At 43.6% G+C, this 27,637-nt stretch overlaps 1 protein-coding gene across 1 annotated transcript in view; it reads left to right on the top strand.

The window, feature by feature from the left end:
• LOC109891640 (disks large-associated protein 4-like) overlaps positions 1-21,186 on the top strand; it is a 221,173-nt gene extending 199,987 nt beyond the window's left edge. Inside the window, exons 8-13 of the mRNA XM_031825626.1 lie at positions 2,658-3,106; positions 4,538-4,635; positions 8,417-8,916; positions 10,951-11,042; positions 15,111-15,275; positions 18,891-21,186. Coding sequence (XP_031681486.1) covers positions 2,658-3,106; positions 4,538-4,635; positions 8,417-8,916; positions 10,951-11,042; positions 15,111-15,275; positions 18,891-19,130 — 1,544 coding nt within the window. The 3' untranslated portion in view covers positions 19,131-21,186. The remainder of the gene's footprint in view (positions 1-2,657; positions 3,107-4,537; positions 4,636-8,416; positions 8,917-10,950; positions 11,043-15,110; positions 15,276-18,890) is intronic.
• The last annotated feature ends 6,451 nt before the right edge of the window (positions 21,187-27,637 follow it).

Raw genomic sequence — 27,637 nt, 5'->3', positions numbered from 1 at the left:
CGGCTGATTTGTAGGGGTCCAGATTTTGCAGCTCTTTCAGAACATCAGCTGAATGGATTTGGGAGAAGGAGAAATGGGGAAGGCTTGGGCGAGTTGCTGTTGGGGGTGCAGTGCTGTTGTCCGGGGTAGGAGTAGCCAGGTGGAAAGCATGGCCAGCCGTAGAAAAATGCTTATTGAAATTCTCAATTATGGTGGATTTATCAGTGGTGACAGTGTTTCCTATCTTCAGTGCAGTGGGCAGCTGGGAGGAGGTGTTCTTATTCTCCATGGACTTTACAGTGTCCCAGAACTTTTTTGAGTTAGTGTTGCAGGAAGCAAATTTCTGCTTGAAAAAGCTAGCCTTGGCTTTTCTAACTGCCTGTGTATAATGATTTCTAGCTTCCCTGAACAGCTGCATATCACGGGGGCTGTTCGATGCTAATGCAGAACGCCATAGGATGTTTTTGTGTTGGTTAAGGGCAGTCAGGTCTGGGGAGAACCAAGGGCTATATCTGTTCCTGGTTCTAAATTTCTTGAATGGGGCATGTTTATTTAAGATGGTTAGGAAGGCATTTAAAAAAAATATCCAGGCATCCTCTACTGACGGGATGAGATCAATATCCTTCCAGGATACCCCGGCCAGGTCGATTAGAAAGGCCTGCTCGCAGAAGTGTTTCAGGGAGCGTTTTACAGTGATGAGTGGAGGTCGTTTGACCGCTGACCCATTACGGATGCAGGCAATGAGGCAGTGATCGCTGAGATCTTGGTTGAAGACAGCAGAGGTGTATTTAGAGGGCAAGTTGGTTAGGATGATATCTATGAGGGTGCCCGTGTTTAAGGCTTTGGGGAGGTACCTGGTAGGTTCATTGATAATTTGTGTGAGATTGAGGGCATCAAGTTTAGATTTTAGGATGGCTGGGGTGTTAAGCATGTTCCAGTTTAGGTCGCCTAGCAGCACGAACTCTGAAGATAGATGGGGGGCAATCAGTTCACATATGGTGTCCAGAGCACAGCTGGGGGCAGAGGGTGGTCTATAGCAGGCGGCAACGGTGAGAGACTTGTTTTTAGAGAGGTGGATTTTTAAAAGTAGAAGTTCAAATTGTTTGGGTACAGACCTGGATAGTAGGACAGAACTCTGCAGGCTATCTTTGCAGTAGATTGCAACACCGCCCCCTTTGGCAGTTCTATCTTGTCTGAAAATGTTGTAGTTTGGAATTAAAATGTCTGAGTTTTTGGTGGTCTTCCTAAGCCAGGATTCAGACACAGCTAGAACATCCGGGTTGGCAGAGTGTGCTAAAGCAGTGAATAGAACAAACTTAGGGAGGAGGCTTCTAATGTTAACATGCATGAAACCAAGGCTATTACGGTTACAGAAGTCGTCAAAAGAGAGCGCCTGGGGAATAGGAGTGGAGCTAGGCACTGCAGGGCCTGGATTCACCTCTACATCGCCAGAGGAACATAGGAGGAGTAGAATAAGGGTACGGCTAAAAGCTATGAGAATTGGTCGTCTAGAACGTCTGGAACATAGAGTAAAAGGAGGTTTCTGGGGGCGATAAAATAGCATCAAGGTATAATGTACAGACAAATGTATGGTAGGATGTGAATACAGTGGAGGTAAACCTAGGTATTGAGTGATGAAGAGAGAGATATTGTCTCTAGAAACATCGTTGAAACCAGGAGATGTCATTGCATGTGTGGGTGGTGGAACTAATAGGTTGGATAAGGTATAGTGAGCAGGACTAGAGGCTCTACAGTGAAATAATCCAATAAACACTAACCAGAACAGAAATGGACAAGACATATTGACATTAAGGATAGGCTTAGTCGAGTGATCAAAAGGGTCCGGTGAGTGGAGAGGTTGGTTGGTGATTTAGACAGCTAGCCAGGGCATCGGTAGCAAGCTAGCATAGGATGGAGGTCTGTTAGCCACCCCTTACGTTCCGTCAGTAGATTAGTGGGGTTCCGTGTGGTAGAGGGGATTAATCCAAATCACACAACAACAACAAAAATAAAAACAATAGATATAGTTATAGAGGCCCAAGAAGAAAACATAATAATAATAATTTAAAAAATAATAAAAAAATAATAAAAAATTGTCCGATTGTCTATTCAGATAGCAGCCGGTAAGACAGCTAACGGTTAGCAGGCCGCAGATGGGCGTTCAGGTAACGTCGCGACGGAGGAGCCAGCCGAATAACTCCTTCGGGTAGATAACGTCGGCAGTCCAGTTGTGAAGGCCCGGTGGGGCTCCGCGAAGGCAGTAAAACGGGTCCGGATAGGTGACTGCAGCCCAGGTGTGATTGATGGAACTCAGGAGTGATTGACGGAGCTTGCTAGCTTGCTAATTCATTGGACATGATTTGGAAAGGCAAACACCTGTCTATATAAGGTCCCACAGTTGACAGTGCATGTCAGAGCAAAAACCAAGCCATGAAGGAATTATTCCGTAGCGCTCCAAGACAGGATTGTGTCGAGGCACAGATATGGGGAAGGGAACCAAAACACTTCAGTAAAATGAATGGTCCCCAACAACACAGTGACCTCCATCATTCTTATATTGAAGAAGTTTGGAACCTTCAAAATTGGTGTCCACACTACATACTCTATAGGAATCTCTCTCATGCTCTTTCGCTTTCTCTCTCTCGCTCTCTCTCTCTCTCTTTCCCCCTCTCCTCCAGTCTCCACATGCATCACCACCTGTAAGAAGCCTGTGCCACCGCCCGTGCCGCCCCGCACCACTTCCAAGCCCTACATCTCTGTGACGGTGCAGAGCAGCACTGAGTCAGCCCAGGACACCTACCTGGACCACCAGTCTGAGCGTGATCGCCGCAGCAAGACCATTACCAGTCAGTCCAGCCAAGCCCACAGCAACTCCTCCGACAGCCTCGACAGCACGCGCGCCAACAGCTTGGCTCGGGGTATCCCTTGGCCCATCCCCGTCCCCATCGCCACTCCCCGGGAACCCCTCACCACCACCACCGTCCACCACACCACCACCGGGACTGACACCAACAACTCCCAGCGTGAACCCTTGAAGACGACGGGCACCAACAGGGGGAACCTGATGGCAGAGGAGCCCCTCGCGGACATCGTGCCCCGGAGGAAGCTTTCCTCCATAGGCATACAGGTAGGAGCGCCGTTACGAGCACCGTTAGTCAGTGACGTTATGGTATCGTCAGTGAAGTTAGAGTCATTAACGTCACATTAGTCAGTAACATCACAGTAGTGGAGTTAGAGTTTCTGTGGCAGTATGGTTAAGGCCCAGCAATGGACTGGCGTGCAGCAACCAATTGGCTGCTGGTTCAAATCCTGAAATGGGTGCGTGGGGGTGTGTACTACTACTAATTCAAGGGTTTTTCTTTATTTTTACTATTTTCTACATTGTAGAATAATAATGAAGACCTAAAAACTATGAAATAACACATATGGAATCATGTAGTAACCAAAAAAGTGTTAAACATATCAAAATGTATTTTATATTTGAGATTCTTCAAAGTAGCCACCGTTTGCCTTGATGACAGTGTTGCACACTCTTTGCATTCTCTCAACCAGCTTCATGAGGAATGCTTTTCCAACAGTCTTGAAGGAGTTCCCACATATGCTGAGCACTTGTTGGCTGCTTTTCCTTCAGTCTGCAGTCCAACTCATCCCAAACCATCTCAATTGGGTTGAGGTCCGGTGATTGAGGAGGCAAGGTCATCTGATGCAGCACTCCATCCCTATCCTTGGTCAAATAGCCCGAACACAGCCTGGAGGTGTGTTTTGGGTCATTATCCTGTTGAAAAACAAATTATGGTCCCACTAAGCGCAAGCCAGATGGGATGGCGTATCGCTGCAGAATGTTGTGGTAGTAATGCTGGTTAAGTGTGCCTTGAATTCTAAATAGATCACAGTGTCACCACACCATCACACCTCCTCCTCCATGCTTCACGGTGGGAACCACACATGTGGAGATCAAACGTACACCTACTCTGCGTCTCGCAAAGGCACGGTGGTTGGAACCAAACATCTCAAATTTGGACTCAGACCAAAGGACAGATTTCCACTGAATGTGCAATACTACATTTCTCAATATGTCAAAATATGTACTTTTACCTTGAGCTCATATTTACAGAGGGTATTAAACCTAACCATTGATTGTTTTAAGGAATAACCAAGCACTATACTGCACTGATGCAGTATGGATTTTTCTTGTGCTTACAGCTCATATGGGGCTTGCTGAATTTTTAGAGCGTGCCATCTGGAAAATGAAAAACCCAAAAGAGTACTCCCCATGTTTGCCTGAGGCAAATATTATGGTTTCACTTCATTATTTAAGATGTTTATTTTTTCAGACTCAAGTGTTGAAGGTTTGGAATTAGACAAGTAGTCCTTTTTTTTCATTCGCACTCTGCAAATGGTCAAATCTCACAATGCTAGGAGAAGTGTTTAATGTCTCAATGTCTTTAATGTCTCAAGAACCACATTGATATATAATTTTTATCTTGGAATTCTGGATGACCACCAAATTCCTCCAGATTCAACCTTTTGATGACTGTGTTTTCTGATTTGTTGCCAGGTTGACTGCATTCAGGAGGAAGTCCAACGAGTGGAGACACCGACACCACCATTGGCTAGATTCCAGTCAATCGGAATACAGGCGGACGACGGCTGGCAGTAAGTAACAGCACTTCCTGTCCCCCCGGTCATGACATGTCAACCATTTCCCATAAGGAAATAATATTTCTGCTCCACACAATAAAATATTGCCTATCTGTATTCATCCCTGAGGGGACATTTTAATGTAGTCACTGAGAAAATGTCCATAATGTGAGAAAACAGTTACATGCCTGTTATGTTGCCAAGAGCATACAGCATTTACAGGCAAGATTTGAAGGTCATTCTGTAGTGCTGTAGCGTAGTACTTGTCGTGTAGTTAACATAGTTCTGTGATATTTTGAATTCCAGGAAGTCCTTGCATGCCACACTCGGCTTCACTCCCCTTTGTTCCCTCTCTTTGAAGTGTTATGTTTTATTAGTTGTATGTACAGGATACACATGGTATACACCATCCAATGAAATGCTTAATTGCAGATTCCTTCACGACAATGAACAACAATAAGAAATGAGAAAATACAAGAATACGAGCATGAAGTAAATGGCTCAGGAGAATGGACTTAACATTGCAGCATAAGTATAATACAGGAAGGCACAATTTATAGTAAATTTACAAATGTATCAGGGAGGGGAGGGAACTCCTAGTTTGCATGCAGAGTGTTGTGAAGTTGGTTGTCAGAATTCTCTCACAATTTGATTACTTCTGAATGTGGCCTGTATCAGTTGATATCGTATAAAGAGCCTAAACAAAGAGCTTTGCCTTACTTGACTCAAACAAAACGTGTATATATACCTTTGAAGTCAGACGTTTACATACACCTTAGCCAAATACATTTGAACTCAGTTTTTCACAATTCCTGACCTTTAATCCTAGTAAGAATTCCCTGTCTTAGGTCAGTTAAGATCACCACTTTATTTTAAGAATGTGAAATGTCAGAATAATAGTAGAGAGAATCATTTATTTCAGATGTTATTTCTTTCATCACATTCCCAGTGGGTCAGAAGTTTACATACACTCAATTAGTATTTGGTAGCATTGCCTTAAAATTGCTTAACTTGGGTCAAACATTCACGGTTGAGATGGTGTTCTTCGGCTTGCAAGCCTCCCCCTTTTTCCTCCAAACATAACAATGGTCATTATGGCCAAACAGTAATATTTTTGTTTAATCAGACCAGATGACATTTCTCCAAAAAGTACAATCTTTGTCCCCATGTGCAGTTGCAAACTGCAGTCTGGCTTTTTTTATGCCGATTTTGGAGCAGTGTCTTCTTCCTTGCTGAGCGGCCTTTCAGGTAATGTCGATATAGGACTCGTTGTACTGTGGATATAGACACTTTTGTACCTGTTTCCTCCAGCATCTTCACAAGGTCCTTTGCTGTTGTTCTGGGATTGATTTGCACTTTTCACACTAAAATACGTTCATCTCTAGGAGACAGAACGCGTCTCCTTCCTGAGCGGTATGACTGCTGCGTGGTCCCATGGTGTTTATACTTGTGTACTATTGTTTGTACAGATGAATGTGGTACCTTCAGGCGTTTGGAAATTGCTCCCAAGGATGAACTAGACTTGTGGAGGTCTACAATTTCTTTTCTGAAGTCTTGGCTGATTTCTTTTGATTTTCCCATGATGTCAAGCAAAGAGGCACTGAGTTTGAAGGTAGGCCTTGAAATACATCCACAGGTACACCTCCAATTGACTCAAATTATGTCAATTAACCCATCAGAAGCTTCTAAAGCCATGATATCATTTTCTGGAATTTTCCCAGCTTTTTAAAGACACAGTCAACTTAGTGTATGTAAACTTCTGACCCACTTGCCAAAACTATAGTTTGTTAACAAGAAATTTGTGGAGTGGTTGAAACACAGGTTTTAATGACTCCAACATACGTTGGAGACTCTTTGCTATGAGACTCAAAATTGAGCTCAGGTTCATCCTGTTTCAATTGATCATCCTTGAGATGTTTCTACAAATTGATTCGAGTCCACCTATGGTAAATTCAATTGATCGGACATGATTTGGAAAGGCAAACACCTGTCTATATAAGGTCCCACAGTTGACAGTGCATGTCAGAGCAAAAACCAAGCCATGAGGCAGAAAAAATTGTCCGTAGAGCTCTGAGACAGGATTGTGTCGAGCAACAGATCTGGGGAAGGATACTAAAAAGTTTCTGCAGCATTGAAGCTCCCTAAGAACACAGTGGCCTCCATCATTCTTAAATGGAAGAAGTTTGGAACCACCAAGACACTTCCTAGAGCTGGCTGCCCGGCCAAACTGAACAATTGGGGGAGAAGGTCTCTAGAATTCCTCTCATCTCTGCAGCACTCAACCAATCATGCCTTTATGGTAGAGTGTCCAGACAGAAGCCACTCCTCAGTAAAAGGCACATGACAGCCGCTTGGAGTTTGCCATAAGGCACCTAAAGAGTCTCAGACCATGAGAAACTCGATTCTCGGGTCTAATGAAACCAAGATTGAACTCTTTTCCCTGAATGTCAAGTGTCACGTCTGGAGGAAACCTGGCACCATCCCTACAGTGAAGCATGGTGGTGGCAGCAGCATGCTGTGGGAATGTTTTTCAGCGACAGGGACTGGGAGACTAGTCAGGATCAAGGCAAAATTGAATGGAGCTAAGTTCAGAGATCCTTGATGAAAACCTGCTCCAGAGCACTCAGGACCTCAGACTGGGGTGAAGGTTCACCTTCCAACAGGACAATAACCCTAAGCAGGAGTGGCTTCGGGACAAGTCTCTGAATGTCCTTGAGTGGCCCAGCCAGAGCCCGGACTTGAACCCATTTGAACATCTCTTGAACGCTCCCCATCCAACCTGACAGAGCTTGAGAGGATCTGCAGAGAGGAATGGGAGAAACTCCCCAAATACAGGTGTGCCAAGCTTGTAGCGTCATATCCAAGAAGACTCGAGGCTGAAATCGCTACCAAAGGTGCTTCAACAAAGTACTGTGTAAGGGATCTGAATTATTGTGTACATTTGATATTTCAGTTTAAGAATTTTAGCACATTTGCAATAAATTCTAAAAACCTGTTTTTGCTTTGTCATTTTAGGGTATTGTGTGTAGATTGATGAGGGGGGAAAACAATTTAAAAAGAATAATAAGTCAAGGGGTTTGAATACTTTCTGAATAAACTATGTCCCTTATTCACTATTATTATTATTGCTTATTATTATCCTATTAAACATGAATATTCAGACTTCTATGTATTTTTCACAGATTTACATCTTCCCCTTGTTTGGTGTTTTCTGTTCTATCACTTGAATGGGAAGGCAGGATGGTCAGGGTTTGTGTGCCTGTTCCCCAGCCAAGTTCTTTTCCCATACATGTAATGAGTCATCGAGATGGATAGAGGTTGAACTTGCCACAAAAGACTGTGATACCATGTGCAACTACATTTTTTTAAGTAGTTAACTGTGTGGTGTGCCCTGTATCCATCTCTATGGTCTAGTCTAGGTTCTGTGTGTTATTCCTATATTGATCAGTCCAGGATGAAGTGTCTGGCATTGAGAACATTGCTTGGTTTGTTTTGTAGCAGGAAAAGGCTTCATCATATGTTTTCCCCTGGTGTTTGTTTTTACACACAAGAATAACAAATGTGATGTTTTTTTCACATACAGAAGCAATCAGGGTTGGTTTGACTTTGTTTGGAATTGGTGTTAGGTTGCAGGCACATTCTGGTTCATGAAGTTTACTTATACATATTAGTTTACCAATACTATATATCGCATTGCCTTGACAACATTATTAGAGATGCAATGTCTATTTTCACCATTGTTATTGATTGAGCATTGACCTCGTTTTCCTATGTCACTTTGTGTGTGTTTTTTCAGGCTCAGTCGCTCCAGTAACATGGCTTCCAAGCAGGAGACAGACTCAGACCTACAGGACCTCCCTGTCATCTCCCACGCCAAGCCCGCCCCCGAGAAGAAGAGCATGGTCAACAACGCCTGCCAATCCATGGACTCTCCCCCGAGCGGCCGCCAGTTCAGCCAAGGCAACGGATCAAATCCAACCGCTGACACCAGTACGTCTCCACCTCCGCTACGGCAGTTCCTCAACCGCTCTACCACACGTTCCTCCTCCGACTCCTTCGCCGAGAGCCTGGATCCAGCCCTGGACCCCTCGTTCCTACCCCCTCCGGACCCCTGGCTGGAGAGTGGGAATGAGAATGGGGGCAGTGGGAACCCTATCGCGGTGCACCCTCCAGGCCCTGCATGCCGGCGGGACGGCCATTGGTTCCTCAAGTTGCTGCAGGCAGAGACGGGCCGCATGGAGGGCTGGTGCCAGCAGATGGAGCAGGAGACCAAAGACAACCAGCTCTCAGAGGAGGGTAAGACACACTTTAGTATATAGCCCCACCATCCACATCATGACAGTGAATTGATCTACAAAGTGTTCTGACCTGATGACCTGATCTGACCTGACCCAAGGGCTTAAAGCCTAGTGAGGGTTCAACCACAACACACACACACACCGACACTCTGCAGTGGATAAGGCGGTAATAGCTGGAGTTAACACACAGACAGGCCTCTAATTCCAGAATTACACTAATGTACTCTGGACCTGATTACAGATCCAGATTAGATAAGTACCTCAACAACAGGCTGAAATGACACACACAGACAGACACACTGAACAGTCCTCACACAAAATCTCAGTCAAGCATGCACGCTATATCAGAATATCTTGACCAAACTAAGAAAAAAGCAAAGGGTCATTTTGTGTCAGTGTATGTTTCTGCCATTTGCAGTGTGTGTGCTTGCACATTCATTTCTCTCACTTTTGGCACGATAGAGTTGACATTGAATCTGATTAGTGCCGGACCATAGAACCACCCTGGTTCTGCTGGCCGCCTAATCTCAGTGAATCTGATTCATTGCAGGACTATAGAAACACCTGGTTCTGCTGGCCCCCTAATCTCATTGAATCTGATTAGTGCCGGACCATAGAAACACCGGGTTCTGCTGGCCCCCTAATCTCAGTGAATCTGATTTATTGCAGGACTATAGAAACATCTGGTTCTGCTGGCCCCCTAATCTCAGTGAATCTGATTTATTGCAGGACTATAGAAACACCTGGTTCTGCTGGCCCCCTAATCTCATTGAATCTGATTAGTGCCGGACCATAGAAACACCGGGTTCTGCTAGCCCCCTAATCTCAGTGAATCTGATTTGTTGTAGGACCATAGAAACAGCTGGTTCTGATGGCCCCCTAATCTCATTGCCATAACCTCATCATCCAGTGGTCCTATTTTATCAATTTCACCAACACAGAAGTTTGTTCGTTTTTGATCCAGCATTAAAACAGGGACTAAAGTCATAAATACTGTATGAAGAAGACTCAAGTATCTATTAGGCCCGGGACGATACCAGTATCACAATGCTCGTTACCATAGTGGCAAGGAAACAAACAGGAAGCGGATTTCACCTCTTTAGAAAAATAGCCCTAATGTTGGAAAAAAACATCATTATGTTGTCATCCAGAGTCACATTTATTTATTTTCCATGCTATAGCACACTATATTTTACATACAGCAGGTTTTTATAGGACCAATTGACTCTGCGTCTTGTTTTCATTTTTGCCATGGAAAAAATATTGCGATACTGGTATTGCTCTAGTAGCTATGTAGGCTTAGAGTGCAACCTTTAAAGAGGATAACACTGCCCATTACACTGTAATCCTCTTGGGTGGCCCCCATGTAGTCGTTTAGACACCCCACATTTGCTTGGGTTTGTTTTGGGAACGTTGCTGGGATGGTTTGCTGTGTTAATGTGATGGTTCTGTTTGAACAGGCTGAGATTTTTCTCCCTCACAAATCATCTTGTCTCCCTGTGACAAATCCTTTTCACAGATGTCCTTGTGTGCAATCTAGCTGTCAATTTAGTTGTACAGATAGAGGGAAGTGTGTAGAGACAACCACATCTCCTCTCTTATGATGGTAGTGTTCTAAACCCATACTTTCTTGGGACGAGTGACCTTTAAGCGTGGTGTCCGTGCTCAAAAAGGTCCTCGACTCTCAGTACGTGGCAGAACAGTCTTGTTTTTGAGAATGTACTGAAATGAATGTATAGGAAGACCTGATACATCAGTTGCTAGGGGGGGAAGTTTATTAGCATTAGGTTCGAGTTTTGTACCTAAATGGAGCAATGAGAGACACTCCTTGACATGCTCTGTTTATTGGTGTTGCATTCCCAATGCCCCAACAAACTGTGTGTGTGTGTGAGTGTCTGCCTGACTACCTAACTGTCTGTCTGTGTCTGCCTGCCTGCCTGTCTGTACCTGCCTGTCTACCTGTGTCTATCTGTCTGTCTGTGCACGTGTGTGTCAGTATGACTCAATCTGTATGTATTCTTGTTATCTGCAGTGTTGGGGAAAGTCCGCAGTGCAGTGGGCAGTGCTCAGCTCCTCATGACCAAGAAATTTGAGCAGTTCAGAGGACTGTGTGAACAAAACTTGGTAAGTATCAACTCTCCATGTTACAACTCACCCATACACACATCACCAGACAAAACAATACAACACCATCACCAGACAAAACAAAACTACCACAACACCATCACATCACCAGAAAAAAACTATACAGCACCATCACCAGACAAAACAAAACAACACTACCACAACACCATCATATAACCAGACAAAACAATACTACCCCACCACAACACCATCACAACACCAGACAAAACAAAACTACCACAACACCATTACACCAACACATCACCAGACAAAACAATACTACCCCACCGAAACACCATTACACCATCACAACACCAGACAAAACAATACTACCACAGCACCATTACATCAACACATCACCAGACAAAACAATACTACCCCACCACAACACCATTACACCATCTCAACACCAGACAAAACAATACTACCCCACCACAACACCATTACAACATCACAACACCAGACAAAACAATACTACCCCACCACAACACCATTACACCATCACATAACCAGACAAAACAATACTACCCCACCACAACACCATTACACCATCTCAACACCAGACAAAACAATACTACCCCACCACAACACCATTACACCATCACAACACCAGACAAAACAATACTACCCCACCACAACACCATTACACCATCGCAACACCAGGCAAAACAATACTACCACAACACCATTACACCATCTCCACACCAGACAAAACAATACTACCCCACCACAACACCATTACACCATCACAACACCAGGCAAAACAATACTACCACAACACCATTACACCATCACATCAACAGACAAAACAATACTACACCATCACATAACCAGACAAAACAATACTACCCCACCACAACACCATTACATCACCAGACAAAACAATACTATCCCACCACAACACCATTACACCATCACATCACCAGACAAAACACCATTACACCAACACATCACCAGACAAAACAATACTACCCCACCGGAACACCATTACACCATCACAACACCAGACAAAACAATACTACCCCACCACAACACCATTACACCATCTCAACACCAGACAAAACAATACTACCCCACCACAACACCATTACACCATCTCCACACCAGACAAAACAATACTACCCCACCACAACACCATTACACCATCACAACACCAGACAAAACAATACTATCCCACCACAACACCATTACACCATCACATCACCAGACAAAACAGTACTACACCCTCACATAACCAGACAAAACAATACTACCCCACCACAACACCATTACACCTTCACATCACCAGACAAAACAATACTACACCATCATATAACCAGACAAAACAATACTACCCCATCACAACACCATCACAACACCATACAAAACAAAACTACACCATCACATAACCAGACAAAACAATACTACCCCACCACAACACCATTACATCACCAGACAAAACAATACTACACCATCACAACAACACCATTACACCATCACAACACCAGACAAAACAAAACTACACCATCACATAACCAGACAAAACAATACTACCCCACCACAACACCATTACACCATCACATAACCAGACAAAACAATACTACCCCACCACAACACAATTACACCATCACATCACCAGACAAAACAATACTACCCCACCACATCACCAGACAAAACTATACTATTCCATACTCTACACACAAATCAAATAACCAGACTTAACAAAAGTTAACACAACCCAACACACTTACATTACCAGATAATCATCCTCACATACTTACATTAGCCGAACCACTTACATTACCAGATAATCAACCCCACATACTTACATTACCAGAACCACTTATATTACCAGATAATCCACCCCACATACTTACTTGACCAGATAATCAACCCCACACACTTACATGACCAGATAATCAACCCCACACACTTACATTACCAGATAATCAACCCTACACACTTATATTACCAGATAATCCACCCCACATACTTACTTGACCAGATAATCAACCTCACACACTTACATTACCAGATAATCAACCCTACACACTTACATTACCAGATCATCAACCCCACACACTTACATTACCAGATCATCAACCCCACACACTTACTTTACCAGATCATCATCCATCCCACACCCTTGTTTACTTTACTTTTTAAAGTTTATTTTTACATGGACAGTGCACATTGATCAACATTTCTGAAAAAGTGCTAGTTTTAGCCAGGCCTGCTAATTTTCGACCACAGTCTCTGGGCACACTTCATCACATCACTAGACAAACACATGCCAAATGGAAAGACACAGAGCTTAAATTTGGCTAGCTAAGTGACAAGCTGAATGCTAACAGACAGTAAGGTCAATGGAGAAGTGATTGATGGGACTTTTTCCAGACCTGAGTGGTTAAACTATCGTAAGGGGTGGACATGGCTGTATCGTTCTCAGGGCAGGTCTGCCGGTTTTGACTAAGATAAATAACTTTTCGTAGCAGGTTAGGAGAATTAACGTGGCAAGTTAGGAGAATGTTTAGGGTTAGCTAAAATGCTAAAATTGTCACAGACACGACTCGAACATATCTTGCTACAACCAGGCCTGCCCGTGGAACAGTCTTGGTTTACACTAATGTGATGCTGTGTAGACATGTCTCTTTGTATCACGTCACTCTACTGATCTCAGTACAGGGTACTCAGAGTGACATCCCCAATTATTAGGATAAGACCTCAGGTTGACGGTCTGCAAACGCCTGCATTTTGTTGGTAGCATTCTCTAACTGTTAGCTATTCTCAGTGGAAATTCAGTGTCATCATATTCGGTATGTATTATGTTCTCTCAAATGAGAGAGAGACCAGCAGTTATTCAGAGTACCGACAATCTGTGGTTGTTAATGCAGTTTTAATGAATCATGATAATCTCGTCATGAAGCTCAGTGTAAGTATCAGAGTAGCAAATGCTACTGATTGTGTTGATTGAGTTGGTTATAATAGGAGTCTATTTTAATGCAGCTATATTACTGAACTCATGTTTTGTATTAATCGTTGTGCAGTGAACCTTTTTGGTTAGCGATTAATTGTGAAATGATGTGGTATCCTGATAAAATTCTATGAAATGGCACCCTGATCCAAAATAAGTTGAACCATTGTACCATTGCAAAAAGAGTTTGACATCTAGAATAATGTTTTTCCTACATGTAAAAAAAACAAATATTTTGTATTTATGGACAATTTCCTATGGATGCTTTTCATATCATTACACAGAAAGTCACTCTTTGCATGCTAGTGCTACCATCTTTTGTTGTGTGTTTTGTTCTGTGTGTTCTCCTATTTGAAGATCCAGAATGCAGAATTAGCATGATAAAAACTTGGCGGAGAGTTGGGTCAAAAGGCTCTGGATAAGGGCTCAAACCCCAGTCTAGTTGCAGCTGCAAAGATGCTGTGTGGGCAAGAAACACAAGCAGACCCAACCATAACAAAGAGCATTAGTAACAGAATGAGTGAGTCAGGTGGGAGGAAAAACGATGGGTTTCCATACGTGGCCCAGGTTCTCTTAGGGAAATTAGGGCGTTATCTCACTATGGGGAATGTTAGAGAGGGTGTGTCCCATAATGAGATGTCACACCGAGTCGACTGAAAGAGAACAAGTCGAAGTGTGACTGTCATCCCATCCATCTGCTCTGACTGACTTATTTTACATACTTTAAAAGGAGATGAGGCAAAACCGAGTTCCACCCAATTCCCTACGGTTTATGTGAAGTGGTCAGTCCACCTTTTAAAAAAGTGTTGTTTTTTTCTTCACAGGGAAAAAAATCTATGAATAGTCCCAATAAAGCAGTATAAGTTTTTGACAGGCATACATTAAACGATAATACAGTAGCATCAACATCGACACCTTCCAACAGACACAATATTTACCCAGAATAGTCAGATGGAATTAAACTATTCAGTTTGATGAGGTCTCCTGTCATTGTGTTGTAAGACAGCTCCCTCTAGTGTCAAAAGTGGACAAAGCAGCACTGAATTCATTTAAATCTCCTCTTTTCAATCTCCTCTTCATGCCTCTCTCCTTTTCTCCTTTCTCCCTCCTTTCAGAATGTGAACGCCAACCTGAAGCCAACAGCCCAGGACCTGGCAGGCTTCTGGGACCTGCTGCAGCTCTCCATCGAGGACATCAGCCTCAAGTTTGATGAGCTCTACCACCTGAAGTCCAGCGACTGGCAGCCCCCTGCCGTGGCCCACTCACCACCCGAGCGGAAGGTACTTCCCACTCCTGCTGCCCAGTGCACAGGCTGGGGTAGGAAAGCCGCCGCAATCGGCCTCTCTCCTCCCTCCCCACCTCCCCTCTCACTTCCCCCCCTCCCTATGTGAAGTGAACACTAAAAGGGGCTTCCAAGCCCAATGTGAAGGGGCTTGGGAGAAGGCACCTCCCTTTACACATGCATGGGCCTCAATCTCAAAGAGGACAGTTTATGACTGTTTCTGCGGTTTAAGCCGCTCCTTTAAAATGCATGTCGGGGTACAAGACATGCTCTGCTCTGATGTCTCAAGTATGGTAATGGCAGAGTTGCATCACGTCATGGAATGTGGCCTGGATTTACGCCCTCTCCTGTGTGTGTGTGTGTGTGTGTGTCTGTGTGTGTCTGTGTGTGTGTGTGTGTGTGTGTGTGTGTGTGTGTGTGTGTGTGTGTGTGTGTGTGTGTGTGTGTGTGTGTGTGTGTGTGTGTGTGTGTGTGTGTGTGTGTGTGTGTGTGTGTGTGTGCGTGTTTACCAGAAGTCCTTACAAGGATAGTAAAACAAGGAGAATTCGGACAAGGGGGAACATTTGGCTGGTCCCCACAAGGAAAAAGGCTATTTTAGGGTTAAGGTTAGGGTTATGTTAAGCCTCCTCCCTTGTACTTGAATGATGAATTAAGGTGTCTAATTAGTAAAGAACTCCCATCACCTGGTTGTGTAGGTCTTCATTTAAGGGAATAAACCAAAACTCGCAGACACTAGGCCAGCCATGGAATGAATTTGACACCCCTGGTTTAAGGGTTAGGTTTTGGGGTTAGGAAAAATATGATTTTGAATGGGAATCAATTGTTTTGTCCCCATAAGGATAGTAAAATGTGTGTGTGAGTGTGTGAGGGAGAGCTCTTTGTGACTGTGTGTATATGTGTGAATATATAGTTCATTTGTGTGTGTGTGCGTGTCTGTTGTCTGTCTCTCTGTGTGCGACACTGCGTGTGGGGGTCGTAGGGCGGGTAATTAGTTGGTATGATGCATGTGGGGGTGGTAGGGGGGTAATTAGTTGGTATGATGTGTGTGGGGGTGGTAGGGGGGTGATTAGTTGGTATGATGTAGGGGGGGGGGGATTAGTTGGTATGATGTGTGTGGAGGTGGTGGGGGGGGTGATTAGGTGGTATGATGCGTGGGGGGGGTGATTAGGTGGTATGATGTGTGTGGGGGTGGTAGGGGGTGATTAGGTGGTATGATGCATTTGGGGATGGTGATTAGTTGGGATGATGTGGAGGTGGTAGGAGGGGTGATTAGGTGGTATGATGCGTGTGGAGGTGGTGGGGGGGTGATTAGGTGGTATGATGCGTGTGGAGGTGGTGGGGGGGTGATTAGGTGGTATGATGCAGTTGGAAGTGGTAGGGGTGTGATTAGGTGGTATGATGCGAGTGGAGGTGGTAGGAGGGGTGAATAGGTGGTATGATGCCTTTGGGGATGGTGATTAGTTGGTATGATGTGGAGGTGGTAGGAGGGGGTGATTGGGTGGTACGATGCGTGTGGAGGTGGTGGGGGGGTGATTAGGTGGTATGATGCAGGTGGAGGTGGTATGAGGGGTGATTAGGTGGTATGATGCATGTGGAGGTGGTGGGGGGTGATTAGGTGGTATGATGCGGGTGGAGGTGGTAGGGGGGTGACTATGTGCTAGGATGCGAGTGGAGGTGGTAGGGGGGTGATTAGGTGGTAGGATGCGAGTGGAGGTGGTAGGGGGTGCTTAGGTGGTAGGATGCGAGTGGAGGTGGTAGGGGGGTGTTGGGTTTGTAGATTGAGTGAAGTGGTACACTACCATTCAAAAGTTTCGGGCCACTTAGAAATATCCTTATTTTTTATAGAAAAGCACATTTCCCCCCCCTTAAAATAACATCAAATTGATCAGAAATACAGTGTCTAGTTTGAGAATCAGATGCCTCACAAGTCCTCAACTGGCAGCTTCATTAAATAGTACCCACAAAACACCAGTCTCAATGTCAACAGTGGAGAGGCGACTCCGGGATGCTGGCCTTCTAGGCAGAGTTCCTCTGTCCAGTGTCTGTGTTCTTTTCCCCATCTTACTCTTTTCTTTTTTTTGGCCAGTCTGAGATATGGCTTTTTCTTTGCAACTCTTCCTAGATAGCCAGCATCCCGGATTCGCCTCTTCACTGTTGACTTTGAGACTGGTGTTTCGCAGTACTATTTAATAAAGCTGCCAGTTAAGGACTTGTGAGGCGTCTGTTTCTCAAACTAGACACTAATGTACTTGTCCTCTTGCTCAGTTGTGCACCGGGGCCTCTCACTCCTCTTTCTATTCTGGTGATAAACAGTTTGCTCTGTTCTGTGAAGGGAGTAGTACACAGCGTTGTACGAGATCTTCAGTTTCTTGGCAATTTCTCGCATGGAATAGAATTTATTTCTCAGAACAAGAATAGACTGACGAGTTTTAGAAGAAAGTTATTTGTTGCTGACAATTTTGAGCCTGTAATCGAACCCACGAATGCTGATGCTCCAGATACTCAACTAGTCTAAAGAAGGACAGTTTTATTGCTTCTTCAATCAAGACAACAGTTTTCAGCTGTGCTAACATAATTGCAAAAGGGTTTTCTAATGATCAATTAGCCTTTTAAAATTATAAACTTGGATTAGCTAACACAACGTGCCATTGGAACACAGGAGTGATGGTTGCTGATAATGGGCCTCTGTACGCCTATGTAGATATTCCATTTAAAAAATCTGCCGTTTCCAGCTACAATAGTCATTTACAACATTAACCATGTCTACACTGTATTTCTGATCAATTTTATGTTATTTTAATGGACAAAAAAATTTGCTTTCTTTCAAAAACAAGGACATTTCTAAGTGACCCTAAACTTTTGAGTAGTAGTGGATGTTTTGGTGGATGTGTGCTTCAACTACTTCATGCCGCTATTTCACTATGACTGCAGTGAATTAAGTGTGGTTCATCCAATGTCCGCATCATAAAATTCATTATTTGAGTACCAAACCAACCCCTAGCCCGTACCCACTAGGCACCAGGTATATTTGAGAAGAGGTTATTGTTGGTTTGGGATTCAGGGATCCAATAATAATTAATTCAGTGTCTAGTCCAAGGAAGAGTTGCCATCAATGTCATATATTTGGCTACACAGTCCATATTATGTATATCTTGTCGTAATTTGTCTAGATTGTCCATGTCAAGCCTACTTTGTACATATTTTGTAGAAACCATAATCAAACATCACTGTCAAAGATCCATGTCTACCAAATGAAACTCACTATGCTCTTTTTTTATAACCTATTACCTTTCGTTGCTTCATTGCTTTCGGAAGAAAACCTTGCATCTCCAAAACTGAAGCTTTTCAGGAAACAAAAAAAAGCTATATTTTACATACAAGCACAAAACTTCAGAAGTTGTTTTGAATACTTTTTCTTGGTCCTAAAGTCATAAAATCTTCAAAGTGGGGAGTTACCCCTTTCAATTCATCAACAAAAAAAGGTTTTCTTTCAACAGCAACAACGCCTTGCATCCTCTCACTCTCTCCCCCCCCCCAACCCCACATGTCTCTTCTGTTTCCTTGTGGTTGACGGTTGACTTTGTCCATTGCGGCCCTCCACCAACACCACCAGGAGGACCAGAAAGAGCCCCCTCCTCCAGTGCCAAAGAAGCCCGTAAAGGGGAGGCCGATGCTGGGACGTGAGAAGAGCGTCGACTCCGCCTCTTCCACCTCTTCAGCGGAGAAGCACCGGACGGAGGCCCGCAGGCGACTGCTGGCCGCCAAGAGGGCCGCCTCGGTTCGGCAGAACTCAGCCACGGAGAGTGCCGACAGTATTGAGATCTACGTCCCCGAGGCCCAAACACGTCTCTGAGAGAGAGCGAGAGAGAGGGAGATAGGAGGAACTGCCTCTGAGATGGAGGGGAGGGTTGGGGTCTTCTCGCCATACACACACAGGGTAGGCTGGTCCTGGTGGCAGCAAATCTAGATTAAGTGAGAAAGAGAGGAAACAAGAAAATAAAAACTATTGGGCTGTAGACTATGGGGAACTCTCGTCTCCTCTCACGAGGCTGCCATGGAAAAACCTCAACCGCAAACTTTGTTACTATTGTTAGTACTCTTGATTATTACAAAAATTATAAAAATGGTTATTGATGATGATATTATCTCCTAAAGAACCTATATCAAGACTGATTTAGATGTACCTGTATCTTGGCAGTAACAGATCTAATAAGCGGACAGAGTAAGCATTTGTGCATTCCACCGCTCCTCCCTGACTCCCGCCCCCATGCCTTGGCCAACACGTAGTTTGCACAACGCCACCATGTGGTTTAATGTACACACTTACTCAGAGGAGCACACACACACACATGCTTCAGACCCTCAGCTATCTATGTCTTCCTGGTGCTTTTTTGTTTGTTTTTATTTGTTTTGTAAGAGCCCCTTGCCTGCATTCAAAGCAGTTCTAGATTCTTAAGAGGTTTTGGAGAGCAAGGAACCGAGAACTAAGGGTGGAAATAACAAGTATCACCACTTGTATAAGTGAGATCTATTGAAAGCACAATTGATGTTTACTTAGTTCATTTTTTGTTTAAAAAATATATTTTTATTTTATTTATTTTTTATTTAACATTTTAGGTACTTTTTAACTGACTCAAAACACACTCACAAGTCAATATTTTCTGGAATGTAATTTGAATATTCTACTATTCCATTGAGATTATATTGTTTTCTGCCATTTTAGTTTTAGGATGTATTCATCAGCCAATGTCCACAGTCCCATGACAATGGCCACGCTTTGTACTTTCATTTCTTTGTATTGCTCTGTGAATTTATTTCTAGGTCATATTCATTAGGCAGTTAATCAGTTTCACCTTTTGCTACAGTGTGCCCTAATGAATAATATCATGGTGTGGGTGTATCAGAGCAATTGAACATAATTCAGGTTTGAGTGAAGGACCAGGACCACCATTGAGAACAATCCCACTGTGCAAAATGTGTTTAAGTCTGCATTGTTTCCTCGTTGTTTCAAGATCCTTTACCAGCGTAATGATGTTGCATCATTGTGGCTATTTCATTGAACATTTAAAAAGCCAGTAGGTTTTTCAAAGTAGGTACTTCCAGCAACTCATGCTGGGTTGCAGCAGCAGCAATATCACAGGAATTGAAAGGTTAGAGGGGTTTCTTTCCCCCAACTTCTGCCCCAGCGTCTCTCTCTGTAATGAACCTTTTGTTGTTTTGTCGTCACTGTATTTCAATGAGTAAATTAGTTGGCACGGATGCAGGTGCGTTTCCCACATGGGACCCTCACTCAATATACATGGAAAACATGTGGTCCATTCCACCGTGAAATTCCAGTCACTCCAACCATGATTTGAATTGCCCTCCTATAGAGAATTTAAATGGAATTACGCCCAATTTGGACTTGTAGTTAAGCATTAATTAACTTTGACTAATGGCTGCACACTGCACTCGGCAATGGGAATTTGATATTGATACATTACACTGAATATTCGGTACCACTATAGGTATTTGCTACTGTATGAGGCGGCAGGTAGCCGAGCGGTTAAGAGCATTTGGCCAGTAACCGAATGGTCGCTGGTTTGAATCCCCAAGCCGACTAGGTGAAAAAATCTTTCTGTGCCCTTTAGCAAGGCACTTAAGCCTAATTACTAAGTGTCTGCTAAATGACTAAAATCATGTACGTGTAATATATTTTTCCACATCATGGATCTTGACCAGACACCCTCTTGAAAAGAGATGGCTAGAGAAAGGAAAGGAGACAAGGGAAGGGACTAGGAGAGGAAACCCTGTCTGACTATTGAGATGCTTCAGTGACACTGTGTGAAACCAGGAAGTTGTTATTTTATCTTCCTATTGGTCATATTTTGCACTACATCTCAAATGTCCATGACACTTTTGGAGGGAACAAATTCATCCTGGAATGAAGAAGAAACAAAGTTTTTTAAATTTGTTCAACCATATTGCTATCTACCATTGTTGTTTTTGTTAAATATCATCCCCAAATGCCTACACTTTTTTAAAATTGAGACAAATCATTAAATCTCTATTACATTACATAAATGTCATTTGTTTGCCATCCTTTGTTTTTGAAAATGCTGTTGTTGGTACAAAAAAAGAAATGCATTATCATTGTGCCTCTATGGGAAGTAAGTATAGTGATATCAAAGCTGATTCACTCTTTTAATAGGTCTGTGAAAGTGGAATGGGGGCCTCCCGAGTGGCACAGCGGTCTAATGCACTGCATCGTAGGCATCACTACAGACCTGGGTTCGATACCAGGCTGTGTCACAGCTGGCTGTGACCGGGAGACCCATGAGGCGGCGCACAATTGGCCCAGTGTCGCCCAGGTTAGGGGAGGGTTTGGCTGGCTTGGAATTCCATGTTCCATCGCGCTCTAGCAGCTCCTTGTGGCGGGCCGGGCGCCTGCAAGCTGACCCCAATCACCAGCTGGACTGTGTTTCCTCCTACAAGTTAAGCTATCAATGTGTCAAAAAGCAGTGTGGCTTGACAGGGTCGTGTTTCGGAGGATGCATTGGCTCTCAACCTTCACCTCTCCCGAGTCCGTAGGGGAGTTGCAGCAATGGGACAAGACTGTAACTACCAATTGGATATCACAAAATTTAGGAGAAAAAAATACAAATAAAAAAGAAAGTGGAATGGAAAATGGTTCCAGGCAAGTGATTAAAAAATTGTAATCTAACAAAACATTATATCAAATGTATTTATATAGCCCTTCTTACATCAGCTGATATATCAAAGTGCTGTACAGTTGAAACTGGAGCAGCAGCACGGCCAGGTGGACTGGGACAGCAAGGAGTCATCATGCCAGGTAGTCCTGAGGAATGATCCTAGGGCTCAGGTCCTCTGAGAGAAAGAAAGAAAGAAAGAAAGAAAGAAAGAAAGAAAGAAAGAAAGAAAGAAAGAAAGAAAGAAAGAAAGAAAGAAAGAAAGAAAGAAAGAGAGAAAGAAAGAGAGAATTAGAGAGAGCATACTTAAATTCACACAACACTGGATTAGACAGGAGAAATACTCCAGATATAACAGACTGACCCTAGCCCCCCGATACATAAACTACTGCAGCATAAATATTAAAATGGTCAAATATCAAATGATCATAACATATTCTCTGTTTGTGGTTGAGAGATCAAGAAATTTTGAGTCTCACTGTAGGTATTTGATTGTCCAAAGTGGTGTAGGGTGAAGTTGCCCCTGGACGCTGATTTGGGGTAAGTTTTGCATTTCCCCCACATGGTTAAAGTTAAGATTGGAGGGGGGAAGCTGATGCTAGATCTGTACCTAGCGGAAACTTCAGCCTGGAGTGCCAAAGTCAGGTTAAAAAGATCTCACTTGCCAGACTCGCAGAGTGAACTGTATACTAACAGTGAACAGCATTTTTTAACAGTTAGTCATCACAATCATGCTTTCCATCATATATTTCCAACCAATAGTAGTTTTTATATCAAATTATGACTTCAAATGACTAACCTTTGTATTTGCATGAACACGCCTGCTAAATGGCATATACACTTGAGTATACTAAACATTAGGACTACCTTCCTACTATTGAGTTGCAACCCCCCATCCCCTTTTGCCCTCAGAACAGTATCAAGTTGTCGGGGCATGGACTCTACAATCTACAAGGTGTCAAAAGGGTTCCATAGGGATGCTGGCCCATGTTGACGCCAATGCTTCCCACAGTTGTGTCAAGTTGGCTGGATGTCCTTTGGGTGGTGGACCATTTTTGATACACACAGGAAACTGTTGAGCGTGAAAAACCCAGCAGCGTTGCAGTTGTTGACACAAACCGATGAGCTTGGCACATACTACCATACCTCGTTCAAAGGCACTAAAATATTTTGTCTTGCCCATTCACCTTCTGAAAGGCACACATACACAATCCATGTCTCAATTGTCTCAAGGCTTAAAAATCCTTATTTAACCAGTCTCCTCCCAATCTACACTGATTTGAAGTGACATCGACAAGGGATCATAGTTTCACCTGGATTCACCTGGTCAGTCTATATCATGGAAAGAGCAGGTGTCCTAATGTTTTGTATACTCAGTGTATTTCTGTGTTACTTTCTTGGTCGTGCGAGAAAACACATGCAGTTTTCATGGCTAGGGCATACACATGGCTAGGGCATATAGTAGTGGCTAGGGCATACACATGGCTAGGGCATATAGTAGTGGCTAGGGCATACACATGGCTAGGGCATACACATGGCTAGGGCATACACATGGCTAGGGCATATAGTAGTGGCTAGGGCATACACATGGCTAGGGCATACACATGGCTAGGGCATATAGTAGTGGCTAGGGCATACACATGGCTAGGGCATACAGTAGTGGCTAGGGCATACACATGGCTAGGACGTACACATGGCTAGGGCATACACATGGCTAGGGCATACAGCAGTGGCTAGGGCATACACATGGCTAGGACATACACATGGCTAGGGCATACAGTAGTGGCTAGGGCATACAGTAGTGGCTAGGACATACACATGGCTAGGGCATACAGTAGTGGCTAGGACGTACACATGGCTAGGGCATACAGTAGTGGCTAGGGCATACACATGGCTAGGGCATACAGTAGTGGCTAGGGAATACACATGGCTAGGGCATACAGTAGTGGCTAGGGCATACAGTAGTGGCTAGGGCATATAGTAGTGGCTAGGGCATACACATGGCTAGGGCATACACATGGCTAGGGCATACAGTAGTGGCTAGGACGTACGCATGACCAGGGAATACAGTAGTGGCTAGGGCATACAGTAGTGGCTAGGGCATGCAGTAGTGGCTAGGACATACACATGACTAGGGAATACAGTAGTGGCTAGGGCATACAGTAGTGGCTAGGACATACACATGGCTAGGGCATACAGTAGTGGCTAGGGCATACACATGGCTAGGGCATACAGTAGTGGCTAGGGCATACAGTAGTGGCTAGGACATACACATGACCAGGGAATACAGTAGTGGCTAGGACGTACACATGACCAGGGAATACAGGAGTGGCTAGGACATACACATGACCAGGGAATACAGTAGTGATAAGGAGGGACCTCTCCACCTACGTTTGTACTGCGTAGGTCAAAGTCAACTTTATTAAACGGGTTGTTTGCTCCTCGTCAAGTCTTAGAACAGCCCTTAGTTGAGTTATTTACGCTATAATCCCTGGGTTCTCATGCCTTATTGCTTTACCAGTTTACTCTGGTTCATCTGAGCATAATTTGTTTGCTTTACATTTCTTCTCCTTGTCCCTCCAAATGTGTTGTGCTGCATCAAATGGCCAGCAAATGAACACTACCTTTCCCTGCTAATCAAATAGTGGTTCTTATGTTACAATGGCTCCGTCATTTGGAAGATGGTGCTTGCAACACCAGGGTCTCTGCATGGGCCACATACTATGTGTTCACTTGAATAAAAAGGACATTCACTTTTACTCAACCATATGTCAGGTTGCTTGTTACCTAGTTGCTCCATGTCTCTTTTAAATTTGTCGTTGTATTTCTCCCCCCACCAAGCTTGAGGCTTTGCATTGAAAAGGCCTGGCTGTATTGGCCATCATCCACTCCCTCCTGGGAAGAGATCTCTCTTGATTGCAGGCTATTGTTTGCTGTTGTGTGTTTGCCTAAGCTGCTGATGGCCCCTTTACTCTGCTTAGTAAAAGGTAGGGTGTCAATGGCTCTGGCCCCTCCCTAGTTGAGGCATCTGAATGCTCCTCCATTTGAGCACGGCTCCAATCGTTAGCGCTCCAGGCTTTGTGTGACGGTGGTCTGTCGTTGGTGTGATCCTTTACCAATGAGGGGGTTTGTGTGACTGCGTCTGTTAAATTGTGTTCTTGATTTGCTGTTGTGACCAACAAAGTTAGTACTGGCTATTTGTTTTTCCATTGCTAGTCCTGGAACAGTCCTAACTATTTTCTGATGTTCTTGTAGTCCAACGACATGTACTAGGATCTGGACACAATCTGTTATAACATATAACATGCTTTTTTTAACAATATATAGGATTCCCGCTAGATTGTAAAGAGATGATTTACATCAAATGGAGTTAAAAGAAAATAATGTAATTTCAATACAGGATTTACCCGTGTTTTACCCAAAAGGCTCAGACCTTTCTGTTTCCATCTACGTTGGCCAGCACCCGTGTTTCACTGAGTTATGGCTCCAGCGGACCTGCTCTCACTTGGGGCCAAAGCCAGGCCACTGGTACTTCTCAGCTGTCATTTACATAACAATAGTTAACTGTGGACTTTATTACCTTCTCACAAAGCAACAGTTTTGACTATGCAGAGGTTGTTGATTCTGCTCTTCACAAGTCCTCAATGTCAGCCCTAGCTAAGGAAACAATTTCCCTAGTATAACATAAGGGTGTATACACTAGTGTAACACTGATGTTACAGTCGAAAAGCAGACTGTATCCATATTGATAGCATTGGATGTCCCCATCACTAACCTGGGGAATTCAGGGATCCTGAGTGGGGCAGCGGTCTAAGGCACTGCATCGCGGTGCTAGAGGCGTAACTACAGACCTGGGTTCGATCCCGGGCTGTATCACTACCGGCCGTGGTCGGGAGTCCCATAGGGTGGCGCACAATTGGCCCAGGTTAGGGGAGGGTTTGGCCGGGTTAGGCCATCATTGTAAATAAGAATTTGTTCTTAACTGACTTGCCTTGTTAAATAAACAAAAATATATAAAAAGTTGGTGGTACTGTTCTGGCCCTCAAAAAAACCTCTCACACATTGATAAAGGGCAGTTGGAAGTACTGTTCCCAGGTGGTCTCCCATTGAAGCTCTAACCAGGCCCAATAGCTTCAGACGAAAGAGATCGGTCGACCCTATCAGCTTTATTTTGATTTGAGTCTGTGCCTGACTGGAATTTAAATAATTCAATATGCATATGGGGAGAGTGAGAGAGAAAGGTATGTCAAGGACAGAAAGCTATTACAGGGTGACAGAGAGACAGTTCGCTGCTGCTCTAAACTGCAAAGACATTAATACGTAAATGACAGAAACTATCTGTCACTGAGAGACTAAGGGGTTCGTCTCGTACATTTAACAAGGCCCTGGTCCAATACACAAACCAGAGGGCCACACCTAGGCCTATTTCATAAAGGTCCTGACTCTCTGTGAAAGATCATATCCTATGGCACACTGTTGAAGTGTTTTAAACCATAGTGACATGCATATAGTACCCCTTCATTTTGTTGTTGTATGCTATTGGTTTGGAGATATATGCCTAGCCTAAGAGCATTGAATTGCTTTATTTATTCACATACTGTCGCATTTGCTTAAAATTACAAGGCTATTTATTCACTTTCCTAGTTTCCAGGTGAAGTGGCTGTGGAATTTATAAATGGTAGTTGGAAGTACTCAATCAAATCAAATTTTATTTGTCACATACACATGGTTAGCAGATGTTAATGCGAGTGTAGCGAAATGCTTGTGCTTCTAAACCAACAACAATTTCATCATGGTCTCTTTGGTGTGGATTACAGGATGTGTGCACTGTATATTGAGTTAATGTGTTCTATGAAACTGCATTTGGCCATGTTGTTTCTATGCGTTAAGTATTCATTTGATATTACTATGCGTTAAAGGGTCTACCAAACATTACATTTGTAGCAAACCTGACAAGGAAGAGATGTTTTAGACTGTCTTATAATTCACAGCTCTTGTATAATTCACAGCTCTTATATTTTCAAGACTTACAAAATGTGTAATGTGTGGCCATGGGTCCTCTTTATTTAGTGTTGCTGTTGGCCTTTCACATCCTAACTCCCTATACTTCAGCAGGGTTTTTTCTCCATTTATTTTTAGGAGCTTCCACTGCACATGTTTTGACCCAACACACCTCTGCTGTTAGTAAGTGTGAAATATTAGGGGAGGAAACAATATTTTTTTGGATGTGTTCACTATGGAATTCTGACTGCAGAAAAATGTCCTGTACATTTTTTGACAATTTTGAACTTCTAGAGGACATGACTGTTGTGGTGGACACTTGCCATACTCGCTTGGAGAATACAGCCAACTAATAGCAAACTCATTTCTGTGAGAGTGAAGTCCCTTTGAACTGATTTACAGTACATTACTCTCAACGCTAGGCTTTAACAAGACTTTTGAGGGGTTGTTGGGTCACAGCATGCTGGAAAGGGTAGCCCAAGGTAAGGGTACCTGTCAACCCACTCCCCTGGTTCAAAGGCCTACAAAGTAAAAAAGAAGCCCCCTCCTGAATTGTCTGTGCACTTTGGTTTGTACCCTTGGCCTACAAGGGTTGGGAGTGTAGAAGAACCAACACTCTTAGCAGAAGAGATATGTAGCAATTCTTTTTTTACTATAACAAACAATAATG

The sequence above is a fragment of the Oncorhynchus kisutch genome, linkage group LG5 (assembly GCF_002021735.2).
Source record: "Oncorhynchus kisutch isolate 150728-3 linkage group LG5, Okis_V2, whole genome shotgun sequence".
Lineage (NCBI taxonomy): Eukaryota > Metazoa > Chordata > Actinopteri > Salmoniformes > Salmonidae > Oncorhynchus > Oncorhynchus kisutch.
This window is presented reverse-complemented; position numbering and strand designations above follow the sequence as displayed.